At 46.3% G+C, this 22,422-nt stretch overlaps 1 protein-coding gene across 1 annotated transcript; it reads left to right on the top strand.

Moving 5' to 3' along the window:
• Positions 1-1,259: 1,259 nt before the first annotated feature.
• On the top strand, positions 1,260-20,773 carry LOC112215826 (transketolase-like). Its single transcript, XM_024375245.2, has 14 exons — positions 1,260-1,706; positions 3,666-3,783; positions 4,815-4,928; positions 5,697-5,794; positions 12,280-12,471; positions 12,582-12,700; positions 13,455-13,651; positions 13,830-13,994; positions 15,091-15,247; positions 15,848-15,978; positions 16,220-16,303; positions 16,438-16,531; positions 18,812-18,934; positions 20,208-20,773. The coding sequence occupies exons 1-14, from the start codon at positions 1,600-1,602 to the stop codon at positions 20,393-20,395; spliced, it is 1,887 nt and encodes a 628-aa protein (XP_024231013.2). The 5' UTR covers positions 1,260-1,599; the 3' UTR covers positions 20,396-20,773.
• The last annotated feature ends 1,649 nt before the right edge of the window (positions 20,774-22,422 follow it).

Genomic DNA, 22,422 nt, shown 5'->3' with positions numbered 1-22,422 from the left:
GTCATTTTGCAGTGCTCTGGCAGTGCTCCTCCTGCTCCTCCTTGCACAAAGGCGGAGGTAGCGGTCCTGCTGCTGGGTTGTTGCACTCCTACGACCTCCACGTCTCCTGATGTACTGGCCTGTCTCCTGGTAGCGCCTCCATGCTCTGGACACTACACTGACAGACACAGCAAACCTTCTTGCCACAGCTCGCATTGATGTGCCATCCTGGATGAGCTGCACTACCTGAGCCACTTGTGTGGGTTGTAAGACTCTCATGCTACCACTAGAGTGAAAGCACCGCCAGCATACAAAAGTGACCAAAACATCAGCCAGGAAGCATAGGAACTGAGAAGTGGTCTGTGGTCACCACCTGCAGAAGCACTCCTTTATTGGGGGTGTCTTGCTAATTGCCTATAATTTCCACCTGTTGTCTATTCCATTTGCACAACAGCATGTGAAATGTATTGTCAATCAGTGTTGCTTCCTAAGTGGACAGTTTGATTTCACAGAAGTGTGATCGACTTGGAGTTACATTGTGTTGTTTAAGTGTTGCCTTTATGTTTTTGAGCAGTGCATATATATTTTACCCCCTTTTTCTCCCCAATTTCGATCGTCTCATCACTGCAACTCCCCAACGGACTCGGGGGTGAAGGTCAAGTAATGCGTTCCCCGAAACATGACCCTCCAAACTGCTCTTCTTTAACACCCGCCCGCTTAATAACCCCGAAGCCAGCCGCACCAAGGTGTCGGAGGAAACACCGCTCAACTGACTTCGTAAGTCAGCCTGCAGGTGCCCGGCCCCCCACAAGGAGTCGCTAGAGCGCAATGAGCCAAGTAAAGCCCCCCACCCTGGTCAAACTCTCCCCTAACCCGGATGATGCTAGTTGGCCGATTTTGTTATGGTGGATGCAGTTGTGCAGTGTAGTATGTTTAAGTGAGTCAGGTCAAAACTGAGACCATAGAGTATCATTAGCCTAGGTTAGTTAGTACAGTGTCATTTCTGAACTCTTCCCCCATCCATCCTCAACATCCCACAGTGCAGGCGCGAGATGTTCCCCAATGCTGGATGGGGGGCACGAGTGAAAAAGTTTGGGAACCCCTGTACTAATGTACCAATGGAGACGAAATGCCTCGTATAGCTAACTACCTACAGTATATGCAATCTTGCACTTTTCCCTGATCTTTGACAGAAGTAGCAGAGAGTAGCCTACGACAGCGCATTATGCCGACGCCACCCCTGTTGTTTGGCCCTGCAGTACGAGCGACAGTGTTGGTTGACGCGGTGTGGGGACGGGGGGCGTGACAGTAGGTCCATTGCACTTGGCCTTGGCAACTCCACCTCCACCATTTCGCCCATGTGTAGCCTACTTTGTGCACCGCCACACACACTCACTCTGTGGTCGTTGAGCCCGTGTGCGGTCTCTCTCTCCTTTTAGCTCTAGAATAGCCATTTTCATAGGTTTTACCAACACCCCTCTCTCTGTAATTCTCTCCGACTCTATCCCCCCGCACAACTTCAAGGCGATTTTCCTAGTCTTTACCCCGACGTTGTTCGTGTTTTTATCCCGGACAGTATTTTGCTTCGTTAAAGTGTATTTTTGACAGAAGTGCGCACAGATGGAGGACTATCACAAACCCGACCAGCAGACCCTGCAGACGCTTAGGAACATCGCCAACCGGCTCAGGATCAATTCTATCAAGGCTACTACTGCGGCAGGCAGTGGGTAAGCACCATGTTTTAATTCATGCTTCAAAAAGAAAAAGAAATGTGCGATATGAGGTGTCCATGCAGGCTAAGTGATAGGTTTACATGCGTAATGACCACGGCTCGGACATTGTGTGCGTATAATACGCATCGCTCCAGAAAAGGCGAATGTTCTTTAATTTTAGCTCTCCATTTGGCATTAATATTTGACATGGATGAAATTGGGTTACATATAGATGTAGATAAAATATGCAGCAATTGTGTTATGCCTTATTATGTTGTAATAGGGATCCCGAGTGGCGCAGCGGTCTAAGGCACTGCATCTCAGTGCGATGTCCGAGCCATGGCCATTACGCATGTAAACCTACAGTCCGTAGTTCGATTCCAGGCTGTATCACATCCGGCCGTGATTGGGAGGCCCATAGGGCGGCGCACAATTGGCCCAGCCTCACAATTGGCCGGGGTAGGCCGATATTGTAAATAAGAATTTGTTCTTAACTGACCTGCCTAGTTAAATAAAGGTCAAACAAATAGACTACTCGTTGCAGGTGCATTGATACATTATTTTCGAATATGCAGTAGCGTAACGGTAGGCTTTTTTAAAAGTCTTTGAATTCATATTTTTTTCTGGTTATGTAAGATGTGAGCGAAAATGTGATTCAATAATGAATGGGTCGTTACACGTGGTGGCTACGTGGGGTTCCTTCGCCGCAACTAAAGGGACTGCGTTCGTGCCTGGCGCTCCAACGCGCCTGCATAAATTCAGCCTTCACCTCCCATCCTCTTCGCAGAGCGAAACGATTGGTGACGGGCTGATTTTGATGCTCGTCGGTCCACCGCGACCCGGGCAATCTCCAACCAATGCCCTCCCTTTCTATAATTATTTTTCAGGCTTGTCCTTTGTATATTTTTGGGGCACACGATATTCGGGTTAAGAGAAATGCCAGATAGCGGTAAATGTTGTCAGAACACATGTTATTTATATTTTGACACATTAATTCATTCCATGTTCTTATTTCCTTAGGTCTGTTTATTACAGTGCAGTAAACAGCTCACATAAAATATGCTATTGGAGGCATTATAACCAGGGACACAACCTTTTTTAGTAAATATGTCTAATTCCACATCGACAAAATAAGGCCAAGGCAGAATTATACTTTTTTTTTTGGGGGGGGGGGATAATTTATTTGTCTTTTAGTTGATGATTTTACTTCAATACATATTTATTTTATTCATTGTCTGTTTTTAACCACCTTTCCGTTTCAGGTTGATTAAAAATCATAATTCTGGTGGGTACCTGGCACCTGTGCTGTGGTGAAGCGTTCTAAATGGCCATGCTCTGTTTGGAATCTCATAAATTATGGATGCTTTCAAATGGCGTTTTTATATTGTCTTTTTTTTGTTGCATTTTGCTTCGAGCACGGAGTTTTGGCGACAAAACAAAAATAAGTGTTTTTTGCGGTCAGCTGTAATAAAACTGTTGTAAGTGTTGGGTGACTGACTGAATGTATTGAATAGGGTCTGCCTTATGTTACAGGCAAATAGTGGATCGATTGTCGTGAATGAGTGTCGACGCTTTATTACGAGATGAAGGTTACAGTTGGTACACAGGCTAATATAGGCTTAACCCCTGCACTCAATGAAGAATGAATATCAGAGTTTAAGTCGAGGTGATCAAATGCGGCCGAAGAGGCCTTTGTTTCCCCTGATCCTCCAAACAGTGTGTGCATGTTGCGAAGTCTCGGCTCTGACTGTCAATGTGTCTGCATGCGTGTGTCTAGTGGAAATATTGGAGGGCGACATAGTAGTCAAAACTGATTGTAGGTCATTTAGTGTGTGTGTGTGTGTGTGACACTTTCCAGCTATACACTTCAGTGTGAGCTGAGCACGCAGAGGTGTGTGTGTGTTTTATTTGTGCATGCATGTGTCAGTCAGAGCCCCTGGTCTGACCCCTTGTCCTGTCTTCTCTGGCCTCCAGTCACCCCACATCATGCTGCAGTGTGGCAGAGATCATGTCTGTGCTCTTCTTCCACACCATGAAGTACCGCCCTGAGGAACCCCGGAACATCAACAGCGACCGCTTCGTCCTCTCCAAGGTACCACTTCCCCCCCGTTTAGACATCCCTAACCCCTTAACCTCCCTCTGGGCAAACACAGGTATCCCAGGCCCAGATAGTGGCGAAACGTGTACATGCACAGTCTGAAGGCTTCCAAAGGTACACTTTCCCGTATTCGTTTGAAGTGATTTAACCTTAATGCCTCTGTGCTCAACCTGTCTGAATTCGATGTTATTGAGTCTGTGATGAAGTATGACGTCTGCCAAGTCCATTCTAAAGCAGTGCCTCCATGTTCACCTCTAAGGTAAGGCCTACTGTAGTAGCTAAGCTCCTCCCCTTCCACAATGACCTCATTAGCCTCATTGGACAGACGTGGGGTGGGACACTTGATCTGTCTGTCTTTCAGTCGCCCGCCTGGCCATCAGACTCCGTTTTATCAAGTTTGTCAGAGTAGATTGGCAGAGTGGTTAGAACCCTTAGCCAGCTCAAGGGCTCTGTATCAAACTCATTCAATTTCCAAAAATCAACCTGATGAATTGATGGAAAGCTGTATGTTCATAGGATTTTTCACAAGTCAGATTGCATTGTCCAGTCTGTGCTGGGAAGAGCCAGCCATATGATTTGAGAGTTTTTAAAGGCCCAATTTGTAGAGTAAGCATGTAATCTGGTGCAGGGACCTGGGCCCTTTAGGAGACCGACCGGGAGGCGGGAATGTACTCCTACAGGGACTACTGGAATGTCATTCATTTTGGGAGTGTGGAAGGAAGAACGTTTGGGATGAGTTTCTCAATCCAAGAAATGAACGTGGTCCAGGCACCGAGTGTGATACTGTATGTGAGAGTCTAACATGGGGAATAACAGCTCGGCTGTAAAAGATGGTTGTAGTGAATAGTTGAAGTCTGTTTTACATTAACTAGGGCCCTTTGTGCGTGTTCTGTCTGCATGAGGTCATGTCTCTGTGCGACGGTAACAAAGTCGTAACTTGTATCTGCGAGACTGTTCTCTCTCTCTCTCTCTCTAACTCTCTCTCTCTAACTCTGTCCCTCCCTCTCTTTCTCTGTCTCCTCCAGGGCCATGCAGCCCCGGTGCTTTACGCGGTGTGGGCCGAGACAGGCTACTTGAAGGAGAGCGAACTGCTCAACCTCCGTAAGGTCGACTCCATCCTGGAGGGACACCCTGTGCCGGTGAGAATAGGAGCAGGAAGTGACCTGTCGATCCACACGACACGACCTTGTTTGGCCCACAAATAACCTCTGCGCTCCACTAACACAGTGAGAGTTAGCCTTTTTAAAAGCCTGGCTTATCTTTAGCCCTTTCTCGCTCACAGACCTGTTCACCCATGACAGTTTTTTTTAACCTATTTGTTAAACAGTCAAATTTATCCTCCGAAACTCTACTTGTCCCTTTTTCAGAGCACTGGTATTCCCTTGTCGAAGAGAGGAAGTCTGAGCACCCAACATACAGTCTATACTGTAGTGTAGACTGTATGTGCTTGTGTGACAGACAGGCTGTCCAAGGCCCCTTTTGTGTGCATGCACAGTAACTTCCTAGTAATGCCATGCCCTGTTCACACATGCATGAGTAAGCCACTGATTCCCTCAATTAAGATTCGGTATCTCTTCATCTAATGCGTACACATTGATTTACCCTGTTGAGCTGTTAATATGACCACTGAATGAATGTGTATGTTTAGGAAATGTGTGTATGTTTGAGAGGAAGTGTGTTTTGTGGACAGTGTGTGATTTTGACGGTAATGAGACCTGAATGTGGGTGTGTTATGACTGAGTAGGTAGTCTTTGTGTCGGATTAGTTTATGTCGGTGCAATTTAACAGCGTAGTTGATGTTATGTTTGATGACTTTGTTTAATGTGTAATGTGTGTTTGTTGGTGTAATGCATGTTTATTATGTGCTGTGATGTCTAACATTTGTGCGTGTGTGTGTGTGTCAACAGAAGCAGCAGTTTGTGGATGTGGCCACCGGCTCTCTTGGACAGGGGCTGGGGGCTGCCTGCGGGATGGCCTACACTGGGAAATACTTTGACAAGGCCAGGTGAGAGACCATTCTCCCACATATACACGTCTGCACATAATATGGACTTCTGCATAGGACTCGGTGACATGCTCGACACCCCTCTAAGGTCATTCTTTAGTTGCGCGGTCATACGTTGTCTGGCTATACAAGAACACACAGCGACAGACAGACCAACACACAAATAATCAGATACATAGCATAGACAAAGGGAAGTAAACACAAGGAAATATGTGCAATTAAATCAGTCGGATGCGCCCTACAATGAAGGTGTACTGTGATACTCGCCCGCACATCGGCATAAAGCCGTCCCGTTCATAGACAAAAGGCATGCATGGACACAACAAACACACCTATGCTCATGGTGCACACTCTCTGCGAACAACGTGACAGTCTGACATTTGACATTTCACCGCCCCTATAGAGAGTAGATGCAAGGGTGTGGGGGTGTGGAGAGAGAGGCTGGCCGTTTCACGGCTGAACATGGTTTGGAAGCCAGCTTCTTTATTGTGCGCGACGAGTTCCAGAACGGCCACGTGAACACTGGGCAGACAGCCATAGACAGCGTTCCAGGCTCCACTCTCTGTATATGACAAAAGCAGATTCCCTTTTTATATCTGAATCCATAGAAAAAGGCCAGAACAGTAGAGGGCAGCTGAGCTGTACTTTGGGGTTAGGGATAGACTTTTGAAAAACGTTTTTTAATAGGATTTTTGTTGTTGTTGCTCTTCTCTGGTTTCATTTTTGGACCGTGTAACAGAGCAGCCTGCCGTAGAATGTACACGCGGGGTGGGTTGGATGGGCTTTCTCTGCATTTTGTTCAGTCAATTCTTCTGCTCTAATAATCAGGGCTGCGAGAGAGCCTCCCTCTTTCTCCCTCTTTTGCTCTTCTCACTCCCTTATCTCTCTCACTACTAACCCTTCCTTTGTTAGTTGTTTTCCATATTATGTCTATCTCTGACAAGCTACCCAAGAAAGACCTGAAAATAGCCCATATTAATTTAATAGCCTTAAAAAATAAGGGTCATGAATTCAACAACTTGCTAACGTCAGATAACGTTCAGATATTAGACATTTCCGAGACTCACTTAGATAATTCCTATGATACGGCAGTTGCAATACAAGGATATAACATCTACTGAAGAGACAGGAATGCCTATGGCGAGGTGTTGCTGTATATACTCAGGGCCATATCCCTGTAATGCTTATAGAAGATCTCATGTCAAGTGTTATTGATGTGTTGTGGTTGCAGGTTCACCTGCCTCCTCTAAAACCTCTTCTTGTATCTAGATAATGTACGTGAAATGCTAGATGGTGTATTTGATGTAAACAGAGAGGTCTCTTTTCTTGGGGACCTGCATATATTGTCTGGTTTTCATCAAGCTGTCCGCTCAAGAGGAAGCTTCTCACTTTAACCAGTGCCTGTAATCTGGTTTAGGTTATTAATCAACCTACCAGGGTGTTTAGAAACACTACAGGAACTATCAAATATCATGTATTGATCACATTTGACTAATACTGTAGAACTTTGTTCTGAAGCTGTATCCCTACCCATTGGATGCAGTGATCGCAATATTGTGGCTACATCCAGGAAAGCCGAGGTTCCTAAAGCTGGGCCTAAAATAGTGTATGAGATCATACAAAAGATTTCGGTGTGACTCTTATGTGGATGATGTAAACAATGCATCTAGACACTGCACTTGAAAAATTTATGACATAGCTTCTCCAGTTGTTAGCAGTTACTCTCTTGTCTCATCGCTACAACTCCTGTATGGGCTCGGGAGAGGTGAAGGTCGAGAGCCATGCATCCTCCGAAACACAACCCAACCAAGCCGCACTGCTTTTTAACACAGTGCGCATCCAACCCGGAAGCCAGCCGCACCAATGTGTCGGAGAAAACACCGTACACCTAGCGACCTGGTCAGCATGCACTGCATCCGGCCCGCCACAGGATTCGCTAGTGCGCGATGAGACCAGGATATCCCTGCCGGCCAAACCCTCCCTAACCTGGACGACGCTAGACCAATTGTGCGCCGCCCCATGGACCTCCCGGTCGCAGCCGGCTGCAACAGAGCCTGTGCTCGAACCCAGAGTCTCTGGAGGCACAGCTAGCACTGTGATGCAGTGATTGTCAATTATTTTAAGGATGATTTAATTGCCAAAGTGGGCAAACTTAGGCTGGAAATGCCAACAACAAGCAGTGAGCCATCGTTCTCATGCATTAAACGAATAATGAAAAAAAAAACATTGTACTTTTGAATCTTGTGAAGTTAGTGTGGGAGAGGTGGAAACATTTATTGTTATCGATCAACAATGGCAAACCTCCTGGCATTGACAAATTAGATGGAAAACTACTGAGAATTTTAGCTGACTCTATAGCCACTCCTATATGTCATATCTTTCATCTGAGCCTAGAGAAAAGGGTTTGTCCTCAGGCCTGGAGGGAAGCCAAAGTCAAGAATGGTAAATCGGTCTTTACTGTTTCTAACAGCCAACCTATCAGCTTGCTTAAGCAAACTGTTGGAAAAAAATGTGTTTGACCAAATACAATGCTATTTTTCTGCAAACAAATTAGTAAGACTTTCAGCATGCTTATAGAGAAGGGCACGCAACATGTACTGCACTGACACAAATGACTGATGATTGGTTGAGATAAATATTGTGGGAGCTGTGCTATTAGATTTCAGTAACGTCTTTGATATTATTGACCATAACCTGTTGTTGAAAAACCTCTCCCATATTGTGGAATCAGAGCTATCTATCTAATAGAACACAAGAGTTTTCTTTATTGGATGCTTCTCTGATGTTAAACATATAAAGTTTGGTGTATCGCAGGGCAGCTCTCTTGGCCCTCCACTCTTTTCTATTTTTATCAATGACCTGCCACTGGCAATTAACAAAGCCTGTTTGTCAAGCATGCTGATGATTCAACCCTATACGCATGCGTCAGCAACCACAGCTAGTGAAGTTACTGCAACCCTAAACAAAGAGTTGCAGTCAGTTTTAGAATGGGTGGCTGGTAATAAACCGGTCCAGAGCATCTCTAAAACTAATTGCATTGTATCTGATACAAATCATTCTCGAAGTTCTAGACCTGTGGCTGTTGAGCAAATTGAGGAGACTAAATTACTTGGGTTGTAAACGGTCAGGTTCTAAACATATTGACTCAATGGTTGTAAAGATTGGGAGAGATCTGTCTGTGATGCTCTGCACCACAGTCCACAAGGCAAGTCTTGATTACTGTCCAGTCATCTGGTCATGTGCTGCAAAGAATGACCTAGTTAAGCTGCAGCTGGCCCAGAATAGAGTGGCACGTTTTGCTCTTCATTGTAATCAAAGGGCTAATATCAATACTATGCATGCCAGTCTCTTGGCTAAGAGAATTGTTTGCATAGTTAACTTACACACAGCACTGACACACACACCTACCCCACCAGACATGCCACCAGGGGTCTTTTCACAGTACCCGGGTCCAGAACAAATTCCAGGAAACATACAGTATTATACAGAGCCATGAGTGCATGGAACTCCCTTTCATCTTATAAAGCGCAAGTGAACAGCAAACCTGTTTTTTTTTAAACGAATAAAGCAACACCTCACGGCACAACACCTCCCCCATGTGACCTACTTACGTATGTGTAACTGATAGATGCAAACACACACACAATGTATGTCAATTGTAAAGTATTTAGTCTGTAATGTATTTGTTATTATGTGTCGGACCCCAGCAAGACTAGCTGTGGCCATTGGCATCGGCTAACGGGGATCCTAATGAAATCAACAACAACAAGAGAACGTGCTCTTTCCCTCGCCTCTCGCTCGCTCTCATCCAGCCTCAACTCTGACTTGTCTGTAATGTATGACTGCTTTTGTTACAAACTCTTCCTCTTATAGTCTGTGGCCCCAAAACATACAGCCCTACATGCTTAGGCCAGTGTCACGGATAAAGGGAGTGATCCATGAATCAAATGACTGAATGTGTCAAATACACTTAGCGGGAGGGTGAAGATTAGTGAGTCAAAATGCCACATTACAGCTTTAAACCCGCACTGACAGTACCCTGTTTAATTGATTCAGCAAATGGCGTTTGAATATGATTATTCATGCTTAGCTGATCAAAGTGCAACGTAAAACAATTTGGAGCAGGTTCACAAGGGTGTGCGTGGAGACGACGTTTCCCTGTCGTTGGGTCTATGTTTGACAGAACGCCCTGAGGGCGCTCGGTACAGGTTTGGACTGTGAGCTGTCAGTTTGATGTGTTCTGTTCTCACCCCTCTAATACTCTCACCTTGTACTCTCCCTGGGGCAATGCTGTGGCATATGAGAGAGGGAGAGCATCTCTGTCTGAAGAGATCAGCTTTAGACTAGACTGCTCGCCTCAACCAATGCATTGTGGTAAAATACAATATTGGTTGATCCATAACCTGTCTAAATAGAAGGTTAAATTAAAGGTTAGACTGCGTAGTTATCCTGTTACACACATGAAGGTGTATTTTAAATATGATTATTACCTATTGTCTTTCAAAGGCTTTGTGTGTTTGAACAAGGTCTCGATCTCTGTGCTACGAGGGGCACCCAAACTCCTAACTAATCCAGGCAGTGCTTTAGAGTTTAGAGCTGCAGAAGCTCCGTAATCCCTCAGAATGTGTAGGATACACTCTCCTGTGTGTGTGTTGTCTTAAGTGCATACTTACACACACACACACACGCCGTTATGCACATTTGAAGGGTTACCTCAGTTGGGTTACCATTGTGTGTGTGTGTGTGTGTGACGGTTGTCTTAAGAGTATGGCTTTTGCCCCAACCTAATGCCCTGTTGGCATAGCCTTTGACAGCCAGCGATTTTATTAGGGATGGCAAAACGTTAATCTGTGAAAAGCTTTTGTCTTTGTGTAAATAGCTCTCTTCCAACAGTGTCATTCCTCCAAAACAATAGAGTAGTCATTTATCCATTCATATGTTGATATCTACTTTTGTCCATGTAATTAATGAGCTACATAATCACCATTATCATCAACTCATATGTTATAACAACCAGTCAGTCAACACACTGCTATTGTATCATATACACTATATAAACAAAAGTATGTGGACAACGCTTCAAATGAGTGATTCGGCTGAAATGCTCAGCCGCAAAGTGGTAGGTCACACAAGCTCACAGAACAGGACCCTCGAGTGCTGAAGCACATAGCGCGTAAGAATCATCTGTCCTCGGTTGCAACGCTCAATACCGAGTTCCCAACTGCCTCTGGAAGCAATGTCAGCACAAGAACCGACAGGAGCTTCATGAAATGCGTTTCCATGGCTGAGCAGCTGCACACAAGCCTAAGATCACCATGCGCAAATCCAAGCGTTGGCTTGAGTGGTGTAAAGCTCGCCGCCATTGGACTCTGGAGCAGGGGAAAAGTGTTCCCTGGAGTGATAAATCACGCTTCACCATCTGACAGTCCAACTGATAAATCTGAAATCTTAACGCTACATCATACACTAGACGATTCTGTGCTTCCAAATTTGTGGCAACTGTTTGGGGAAGTCCCTTTCCTGTTTCAGCATGATGATGCACCCATGCACAAAGCGAGGTCCATACAGAAATGGTTTGTCGAGATCGCTGTGGAAGAACTTGACTGGCATGCACTGAGTCCTGACCTCAACCCCATCGAACACCTTTGGGATGAATTGAAATGCCGACTACAAGCCAGGCCTAGTTGCCCAACATCAGTTCCTTCCCTGAAGAGTGGAGTCTGTTTATAGTAGCAAATGAGGGGACCAACTCCGTATTAATGCCCATGATTCTGGAAATAGATGTTCGACGAGCAAGTGTCCACATACTTTTGGTAATGTTTAGTGTACCATCATGTAAGCCTATTAGATTGTGTTGATTTAAATTGCATTGCAGCTCAGAGGTTTAACCAGTGTGTTGGTGCAGGGAAGGGCTTTCTGTCTGTCTGTGTGTCGTGAGAGGTGCTGCAGCTCCCCTGAGGCGAGACTAACTGAGAGTAACCGGGAGGGAGGATGTTAAACGGTATCTGGTCCAGGTGTCTGTGGCTCCCTCTCTAGGCTCCGGAATTCTATCCGGTTCGGAATGCGTGCCGTAATGCGTCGTGTCTCAGCCGATCTTCTCGCTTTAATGAGAATGTGTCTATTTGACTGGAAAGCTGTCAGGTCCTGTTAACCATGCAGGGTGATGGGAGCTCCGAGAGGGTTTCAACTGTTCCTGTTCGCTCTGTATTCGGGGAGGGCGGTTGAGGGGCGGCCTCATTTCGAAGATGAAGGGTGGGGGTTGTGTGGACAAATATCTGCCGGAAGGGGAGGAGATGTTGAGGGAAAGTGTTATAGTTCTGCACCTTTTTGTGATGCATTTCATCCCTTAGTCAATCAAGTGGTAATCAATTGAAAATTGTGGATTGGTCATATTACTCTACATGTTTATTAGTGTTTATTTATTACAAAAGCTTTACTGCTGTGATCTTGCGTCTAATTCTGTCTGTCTGTCTGTCTCTCCGTAGCTACAGTGTGTACTGCCTGCTGGGTGATGGGGAGATGTCTGAGGGCTCGGTGTGGGAGGCCATGGCCTTCGCCTCTTACTACCAGCTGGACAACCTGGTGGCCATCCTGGACATCAACCGTCTGGGACAGAGTGACCCGGCTCCCCTGCAGCACCATGTGGAGAAGTACCAGAAACGCTGCGAAGCCTTCGGGTGAGTGCTGGGAGAAAGTCTGTTCTAGAAAATGTGTGGCCTGTGAAAGTGGGCCTGAGAATGTAAATGACTCCCACCAATTTTTCCCTGGTGTGTGTATGTGTTTGTAGGTGGAATGCCATCATTGTGGACGGGCACAGTGTGGACGAGCTGACTAAGGTTCTGAGCCAACCCCGTCACCAGCCCACCGCCATCGTAGCCAAAACCATCAAGGGCAAGGGAATCCCAGGTACACACTCCCCAACAGTAATACAGCTCAACAGAAACTGAATCCCATGCGCCCCTATAGGTACTAGTACAGACTGGTTCACCCAGAGACTAACCAAACCTTAATACTATACCGGGGTGAGATGGAAACCCTGCTATAGCAGCACTACCTTTTCCTGAAATATACTAACACTGCTTGATTGGGACACTGACAGACTCCCCTCTATCCATTCACATTCCAAAATATCTGTGGTGCTCGGCTGCTGCTTTGTAATCAATACGTACTATCAAACCCCGCTATTCCTAAAATCAAAAAGGCATAATCTGTGCCTGTCCCTTAAAAGACATAAAGTTATGTCTGATGGACCTGAATAAGCCCTCCCTGTCTCCTCTGAGAGGCACCTAAACCTGTGGTAATCTGGGCAGTGCTTTAGAGATGTAGCTGCAGCAGCCTGTTAATCCCTCCACATGTGTAGGACACACTCAGATCACTGGCCTTTGTCTGGTTGTTGTCATGAGAGTAGGGCTTTTGATGTGGAGCCCTGACCTATGGAATTGTCTTTTGATGGCCACTCATGTGTAAGGCTTTGTGATGAGAGGGGGGTTGGGGGGAGGGGGCGTTGAGGAATACATCATTTACGACCATTCGGTGCTGGTATCATCAAACGGATATATAAAATGAGCAGATTGCCCACCAATCGATGCACTACTTATATACATACTAAAGCCGTATTTGCTGTGCGTGTGTGTGTGTGTGTTCTCTGTGTGTGTTATAGCTGCGGAGGACAAGATGGGCTGGCATGGGAAGCCCCTGCCCAAGGAGATGGCTGAGGGGTTGCTGAAGGACATCCAGGCGCGCATCATGAACAGTAATAAGCGCCTGTACCCCGCTACGCCCACTGAGGACGCCCCGCCCGTCAGCCTGCGCAACGTTCGCATGCCCAGCGCACCCAGCTACAAACTCGGAGAGAAGGTGTGTGTACTTGAGATGGAGCAAGAGTGTTTGAGAGAGAGAGAGAGACGCTTTAAGTCTTGGAACAAGGCACGGGCACTGTCTTGACTTATGGTGATGGACGGCTACATTGACCTGTTTAAAAAAATAATACAACATTTAAAAAATGAACTAACCCATTGGTTGTGTTTGGCTCCAGATTGCCACGCGGAAGGCCTATGGCATGGCTCTGGCTAAACTAGGCCGCTACAACGAGCATGTGGTGGCTCTGGATGGCGACACCAAGAACTCCACCTTCTCTGAGCTCTTTAAGAACGAGCACCCCGAACGCTACGTCGAGTGCTACATTGCCGAGCAGAACATGGTAAGCTTAGCCGACACCCAATGCCACATATCTGACCCGATTCTAGGTCTAGTAGGCTGAACTGAAGTGTACTGCTCACAAAATCTTCATAAGAGATAGTTAACGTCTCTCCCAAGAAAGTAAAACATTTTTTTTTTTTTTAACTAACAATGATAAGCTGTTATTGATAGCACTATGTGACGTCAACCCAAAATGACTATCAAAGTTCCATCCAGACCATTCGTACTGTAGGCCTGCATGTCTTTGTATTTGAACTTCTGTAAAAAAATAAAAAATAAAAAAGGTCCTCTGCCTCTTTTCACCCGCGTGTGAATTATTCACCTCTGACATTCAGAGTGCCACACCCACACATCTAGGGCCTGAATCCATCTACCTGGTTGGCTAAGAGACCTATTAATTCGTAATGTCTCAGCATGATTCCAGTGGCAGTTCCTTCAGAGGCATCACTGGCAGGTGTAATGGAGCTGTATTGTGGCCTGTGACTCGTTGTGACTCCCACACACAATAGAGAAGTAAAATATAGATCAGATGTTATTTAGATGAATTCTTTACTCTGGCCGTGCTGTCACATCAAATATTATTAAGGGATTGGAACATTTTAATGCTTTGCTGGATCTCTAAGTATCCTGTTGTTTGTCCCTGACAACGATAATGCTCTATGCTAGCTGACGACACTAATGCTCTATGCTAGCTGACGACACTAATGCTCTATGCTAGCTGACGACACTAATGCTCTATGCTAGCTGACGACACTTTGCTTTGCTGTACCTAATGTACATGGCATTTGTTTAAACCACCAATGCATTGTATTTTCGTGAGTAAAAGCTCTCACTGACCATGTCTCACACAGGCCCCATTCCCTTAGCAAGGCCTCATGGGGAACAGGGGAATGGGATTTCTCAGGGCTAACAGGAAATGAAATGGGACAAACAGAACATTTCCCCCCGTATGAATTGAAAGATGCTGGCTCCCTTCTTATGTGTCTAAAGATTGACGTGAGGCACTTTGGGCAGACTGTGAGAACACAAGTTGCTCAGGCTTCTATCTGGTCTTTGTAATCATGAACACCGCTTTCCTCCCTCTCCTCCTCTGTCAGGTGAGCATTGCGGTGGGCTGTGCCACGCGGGACCGCAACGTGGTGTTCGCCAGCACCTTCGCCACCTTCTTCACGCGTGCCTACGACCAGCTTCGCATGGCCGCCATCTCCGAGAGCAACATCAACCTGTGTGGCTCCCACTGCGGCGTGTCCATCGGTCAGTCCGCCCACTGACCTTTGACCCCCACCCTAGTGAACTGTCTGTGTAGTGACCCCTGTGACTTCCTCACTGTGACCCTGACGTAGCTCTCAGCACTTGTTCCTCTAGGACTGATTCAGCCCACTGCAGAAGACTTGGTTTACTGTCACACAGTGCTAACACAGTGCTTCCCCTAAAACTGTTTAGGTGGAGAGGGCCTTTGGCTTCAGTTGGTTTCGATCTAACATTTTGGTAACAATCCTGCAGTGGGTTGAATGGTTCCCTCGTTGTTGACCTCACGTCGTATAATCCTGTATTATTTCCTGAATCCTGAACTTTGCTTTTGTTTCTTCACATCTTCCTTCCATCTATTAATGTATCAGTGTGGCACCGGCCAGCACTCGTTCCCTCCCTCCCCCTCTCTCTCTCTGTGTCACGGAAGTGGTGGTGGCGGGGCGGCCAGGCTTCCTTTTGGTTCCTCAGGTACATTGCATGCCCACGCCGACTCGCCCAACTGAACGCATGCCTGCCCTGTAGCTTTCACTTTCAGCAGCCCCAAACACGCCAAGTGTTGTTCTGTCTGACTTGCGCGTGTGTACGTGCGTGTGTGTGTTCTAGGAGAGGATGGTCCTTCTCAGATGGGCCTGGAAGACATTGCCATGTTCAGAGCCATTCCCACGGCAACCATTTTCTACCCTAGCGACGGCGTGTCCACTGAGAAAGCTGTGGAGCTGGCCGCCAACACGAAGGTACTCAGAACCCTCTCTATCACATCTGCCTCTTGCTTTGCGCTCACTCTGCAATATGGTGGTAGGCCGTCATTGTCGATAAGAATATCTTAACTGCCTAGTGAAATGAAGGTTAAATGAACCAAATATATTGTGTTCACACAGCTGCTGAGTGTGACTCTTGTTTTAATAAAGCGGTCTGATAAATGACAAGGTAATGAAAGTCCAGAGGCGGATTTGACATGTTTCATCTGTGCTCCAGGGTGTGTGTTTCATCAGAACCAGTCGCCCAGAGAACACAGTTCTTTACAACAGCAACGAGGACTTTCATGTGGGACAGGCAAAGGTATGGAGTCCAATGATGTTTTGTTTATTTACTGCACTGCCCCTTTAAAGACTTACAACTGACTTACATGCTTGCGACATTATTTGAATTGAAACATGCCTAGATAATAGAAACCTCCATCCCTTGTCCACCAGGTTGTGTACAAGACCAGCGATGATCATGTGACGGTGATCGGAGCGGGCGTGACCCTTCATGAGGCACTGGCAGCTGCTGAAATGCTAAAGAAGGGTACAGAACCGGAATTTTGGAAAGTTACATAGATCCGTCACAGTAACTCGGTCTATATTCTACATTTGCTGTCAGTAAATGTGCTCTTTACCAAGGCGCTGATGGCATCAACGTCTTCTGAGTGACATATGCACGCACACACACAAACATGCACACACACACACACATACTGACACTTTGTTGTGAGATTGGTCCCATTAAGGCATTGGACCGTTCATCATGATCTGGAGCAGGGTTGGGCAACTGGCGGCCCGCCCCCCTTTTGAAGGCTCTCAGATGGAGATATATACTGTATATATACAGTGCATTCAGAAAGTATTCAGACCCCTTGACTTTTTCCACATTTTGTTACGTTATAGCCTTATTCTACACACAATACCCCATAATGACAAAGCAAAAACAGGTTTTTATCATTTTTTGCAAATGCATATCACAAAACTTTTTTACATAGGTATTCAGACGCTAGTTTTTTTCCCTCATCAATCTACACATAATACCACATCATTTTTTGCTAATTTAAAACTGAAATATCACATTTACATAAGTATTCAGACCCTTTACTCAGTACTTTGTTGAAGCACCTTTGGCAGTGATTACAGCCTCGAGTCTTCTTGGGTATGACGCTACAAGCTTGACACACCTGTATTTGGGGAGTTTCTCCCATTCTTCTCTGCAGATCCTCTCAAGCTTTGTCAGGTTGGATGGGGAGTGTTGCTGCATAGCTATTTTCAGGTCTCTCCAGAGATGTCAAATCAAAATCAAATGTTATCATCACATACGCGTGTTTAGCAGATGTTATTGCGGGTGTAGCGAAACGCTTGTTTGACCAGGTTCAAATCCGGGCTCTGGCTAGGCCACTCAAGTACATTCAGAGTATTGTCCCGAAGCCACTCCTGCGTTGTCCTGGCTGTGTGCTTAGGGTCTTTGTCCTGTTGGAAGGTGATCCTTCGCCCCAGTCTGAGGTCCTGAGCTTTCTGGAGCAGGTTTTCGTCAAGGATCTCTCTGTACTTTGCTCTGTTCATCTTTGCCTTGACACTGACTAGTCTCCCAGTCCCTGCCACTGAAAAACATCCACACAGCATGATGCTGCCACCACCATGCTTCACAGTAGAGATGGTGCCAGGTTTCCTCCAGACGTAACGCTTGGCATTCAGGCCAAAATATTTCAATCTTGGTTTCTCATGGTCTGAGAGTTCTTTAGGTACCTTTTGGCAAACTCCAAGCAGGCTGTCATGCGCCTTTTACTGAGGAGTGGCTTCTGTCTGGCCACTGTACCATAAAGGCCTGATTGATGGAATGATACAGAGATGGTTGTCCTTCTGGAAGGTTCTCCATCTCCACAGAAGAACTCTGGATCTCTGTCAGAGTGACCACTGGGTTCTTGGTCACCTCCCTGACCAAGGCCCTTCTCCCCCGATTGCTCAGTTTGGTTGGGCGGCCAGCTCTAAGAAGTCTTGGTGGTTCCAAACTCCTTCCATTTAAAAAAAGATGGAGGCCACTGTGTTCTTGGGGAACTTCGATGCTGCAGGAATGTTTTGGTACCCTTCCCCAGATCTGTGCCTCGACACAATGCTGTTTCAGAGCTCTACGGACAATTCCTTCGACCTCATGGCTTGGTTTTTGCTCTGACATGCACGATAATCAATGGAAACAGGGTGCACCTGAGCTCAATTTAGAGTATCATAGCAAAGGGTCATTTGCAAAATAAACCTGTTTTCGTTTTTCAAAATGTAAATTGATGAGTTTTTAAAAATTTATTTAATCCATTTTTGCAGCAAACTTGCTTTAAACTTGTTATCATGGTCAAAACGGCAACATTTTCTGTACATTTCTCTCCACCCTATGGCAAAATGTGGAGATTTGCAGCAAAATTAACATTTTCTAAAACGCAAAAATTTGCACAAAATTAACTCTAAAACTCTCCACTGTCAAGAGCGGGGTCAGTAAAATATTTTGCTCGCAATGGGGGGGGTGTATATGGATGTGGGTACGCAGACCTGCAAGCAACTGCGGCCCCTCATGATGAGTTCTGATTTTTTTTATGTCCCCCACCCCCGTGAAAGTTGCCCATCCCTGATCTGGAGTATATGCCAACTGTATTGGCACTCTCTTAATACGCATTTACACCCCAACATCCGAGTCAGAGTGCTCCGGCATTGACAAATGTCGGGATATCTCTCTACTCTCTCTTGTATTGGTTAAGAGGAATTATGATTTCACATTGACTGAGTCCTGTTAGCCATTTTCTGTGGCTCATTGCATGATCTTGTGTTTTGTCAGAGAGGATCAACATTCGAGTGATTGACCCTTTCACCATCAAGCCTCTGGACTCCAAGACCATCGTCGAGCACGCCAAGGCCACCAGGGGACGCATCATCACAGTGGAGGACCACTACTACGAGGGTGGGTACTCTGCGCGCACACAGGCTGCCTTCTGAACTCCGGTTATTTAATTCCAGTGGCGTATGGCGGAGTGCCTCTGAGGTATGTAGTAATAGATATAACATTATGGAGTTGCCAGGCATTCCTATGATTTGTGGTTAACGCGCTCTGATATTGAGAAGTGACATGGCTGCAGTATTTGAGCATGTGGAGGAGGAGGAGGAGAGACTAGCGTCCCTCAGTGTTTTTCCACTTCAGCTCTGCTCTGGCCTTTGGGCTTTCACTGACCTAGAAAACAGGAAGGGGGGGGGGAACACACGTCCAAAAGTGTGTATGTGTGGTTTTATTTTGGTATAGTTGCCTTATTTGTCCCTTGGGATTTATACAGTCCGTTGATGGAACTAAACAAAGAAAGGAATGAGCACAGCCATGCCAAAGTCAGCATCTTAACATTAACTAACCCCCCCAACCTCCCGAGTGGTGCATCGGTCTAAAGCACTGCATCACATCATCTACAGACACCCTGGTTCGATTCCAGGCTGTATCACAACTGGCCGTGATTGGGAGGCCCAGCGTTGTCCGGGTTTGGCCGGTGCAGACCAAACCCTAACTAGGCAAGTCAGTTCTTAACTGACTACCAATCCCCACCCCCATCTATACATGAGCATGAATAGTGTATTGTGACAGGTGAGCATGCAAGGGCGAGGTGGGGGGACGGGGGTGGGCGTCCACTCAGAGCCACAGGGGGTGGGAGGACCATTTGTGAGGGAGAGGAAGGGGAGGCTGTGTTTGGGGTGTTAGCAGGGCTGTATGGAGAGACCCAGACCTCAAGAACCCCCATAGTGCAGATGGCTACTACAGTAAAGTGGTAGAACGCCCTCTCTCACCCCCCGGCCCCCCTTCGCCATCCCCGGCCTGATTGTCAGTCAATGAGTGGGTGGTGGCAAGGCCTGTCAGGGAGGCTCAGGTCCCAGAGCTGCTCAGTGGGCTGTTGAGGTGTCAGTGATACAGGGTTAGTGGATTGGAAGACAAAATCGATGTATAGATTGGACTGACTGGCCAGCTACTGTACATGCTGTACAGCAGGGTTTCACTGCACAAAGACAGACCACTCAGCAAGATGGACACAAAGGAGTTTGAGAAGGATGTAAGATGTGGTCTTAGCACTTAACACATTTGTCCTATGAAGACCCAGAAATTAGTGCTCCCTAGTCTTACACTTTGTGACAAATGTTGTTATAAAAATGGCTACCATATAAATGTGATTGACTGACATGTGGTTGTAATTATTTAGGGGGCCTGGGAGAGGCCGTGTGTTCAGCTGTGGTAAATGAGACGGGCTTCAATGTGCACCGTATGGCCGTGGCCCACGTTCCCCGTAGCGGCAAACCCACTGAGCTCCTCAAGATCTTCGGCATCGACCGCGACGCCATCGTGCAGGCCGTCCGCAAGATGCTCAGCAGCTCCGCCAACGCCAAGTAGACCACTACCTCTGCCACGGCACCATTGTCATGGAAACCTCAACAGGGAAGCACTTCTGGCCACACCCGCTCTCCCTCTCTGAGAATAAGAAGTATGAATCAAATAATAATAATAACTGTCAATGTGGTTTTGAACCTTGACCCCTTTTAAGTTCAGTACCCCCACTCCACCCCATCCCAGAGAAAGTAATGAGTACTGCTGTCGTCTTAAGTAAGCAGTGAATGTTTTTTTTTTACATTTTTGTTCCCCCCCCCCTCAAAACAAAATCCACATTCGACACACCCCGCGTGAGTGTGTGGACATGGGTCTGGTGTAGAGCACTGTTTTTAGCCCCTCCTGACGGGGACTTCACACTAATAAAGGAATGGTTTCTTCACATCCCTTGTCTGTTTTTTACATGTCTTGTTCTTGCAGGATGTCATGTCCATAATCAAATACCGTCATGCACATTCATTCACACACACACACACACACCTACAGAGCATAGCCTACATGGCAACACACACATCGACTTGAGCCACACCTGATTCATTCTGGTGTAGTGTGACTGCTAAGAGTTTGGACCATGGGCCCCTGTCTGCATTGAGAGCTGAACATACAAGCACATAACCACCATGTGCTGTGCATATTTCATGTGTGTTCAATAATTGAAAAGCCTATTGAAAGATTCAAGACCACTGCATTGTGTGCAGACAGAGATGCTCTTTAAACATCGGGGTCATCCATCAAGATGAGAGACGGTAGACTAGTGATTGCACAGAAACCCACCACAGGAATCTGATACAAACTGCATATACGGCTGTTTTCCCTCTAGCCTGAAGACATCTGAGCGGGAGAATATGGGCTAACGCATTTTGAGACGCTGAAGCAGGCTAATCTCTGTCCCTTGGTGAGAGACAGTGTAGTTTAACAGGAGGTGATATTCCATGGTACTCACTGTATTCAAGCCTAGGGTGGGTTTCCTCCATAGGTTAGTGCATGTGATACTGTAACTCTGTGGTTCCCAAAGATTATACTTTTTTTTATTTTTAATTTATGAACTCAGTCCGGCTTTCAATTTACTCTTGGAAGTTGTAATAATGGAATGCACTAGTAGAATCCTCTCGTCATGTCAGTCATTGCATTGTCAGAAATGCCCAGATCAACTAGCCCACGTCAGCTAACATTTTTAAACTAGTTTTTTTAGGCCATAGAAATAGACATGGCGCGCACGGGGGGGCGCAAGATGTTCCCAAATGCTGGAAGAGGAGTCTGTGAAAAAGTTTGGGAACCCCTGCTGTAACTGACCTTTGACCCCTGTGAGTCGGAGCAGCTGTGATAGTGGCAGTCGGGGGGGAGGGGGTCCTGGTAGTCAGAGCGTCTGTCTGCTGTACATTATCAACACCTCCCGGTCCTAACCACGGGTGCAAGAGATGGCGACAGACCCCCTCTGAAATACCCCCACTCCTGCCCACCAGCTGACAGCCACCCCAATCTTCCAGCCTGCCATCTAATTGCCCCTCAGTGCTACCCCTACCCCAAATATGCCTCTGACCCTCCCTGTTCATGTATTTCCACACCCTTGAGTGAACAGCTAGTTCGCTGGCTCTGTCAAGGAACATCAGAGCACTCTACCATGGCATCCTTCCCTACTGTAACTGTTCCCCAGGCAGGTCTGCCCACATCTTCCACCACTAGTAACCCTCAAACACACACAACCAGCCTACTGCACACAAATGTCCACCACAGACCGCCTCAAACACAGAGACATTTCCATCTTTTGAGTAGTGTAAAATGAATACTTGTTTTTTTTAAGGGATGTCATGAAATAGAATACACGAAGAGGAACAATAAAAAAATAAAAAAAGAATCTATAACTTATGCGTATTGTAACTAAACAAGCTGCTTTACGTCAGTATAATTTTTAAATTGGACCATCCATCACCCCCCTTATCTTATACGAGTACTAGGTACGAGTACATTTAACCTTTAACAAAATAAAAGTGAAAGGCTGTATATCTGTGTGGCCTGTTATAGTTCATGCTGTC

Source organism: Oncorhynchus tshawytscha, linkage group LG16 (genome assembly GCF_018296145.1).
Source record: "Oncorhynchus tshawytscha isolate Ot180627B linkage group LG16, Otsh_v2.0, whole genome shotgun sequence".
In the NCBI taxonomy this organism is placed as follows: domain Eukaryota; kingdom Metazoa; phylum Chordata; class Actinopteri; order Salmoniformes; family Salmonidae; genus Oncorhynchus; species Oncorhynchus tshawytscha.
The sequence above is the reverse complement of the archived record's forward strand: the minus strand, read 5'-3'. Positions and strand labels throughout refer to the sequence as shown.

Coding starts and splice junctions, on each gene's coding strand:
- LOC112215826 (XM_024375245.2), top strand. CDS start 1,600: ATGGAGGACTATCACAAACCCGACCAGCAGACCCTGCAGACGCTTAGG. Junction 4,929..5,696: donor TGGAGGGACACCCTGTGCCG/GTGAGAATAGGA, acceptor GTGTGTCAACAG/AAGCAGCAGTTTGTGGATGT. Junction 13,652..13,829: donor GCTACAAACTCGGAGAGAAG/GTGTGTGTACTT, acceptor GTTTGGCTCCAG/ATTGCCACGCGGAAGGCCTA.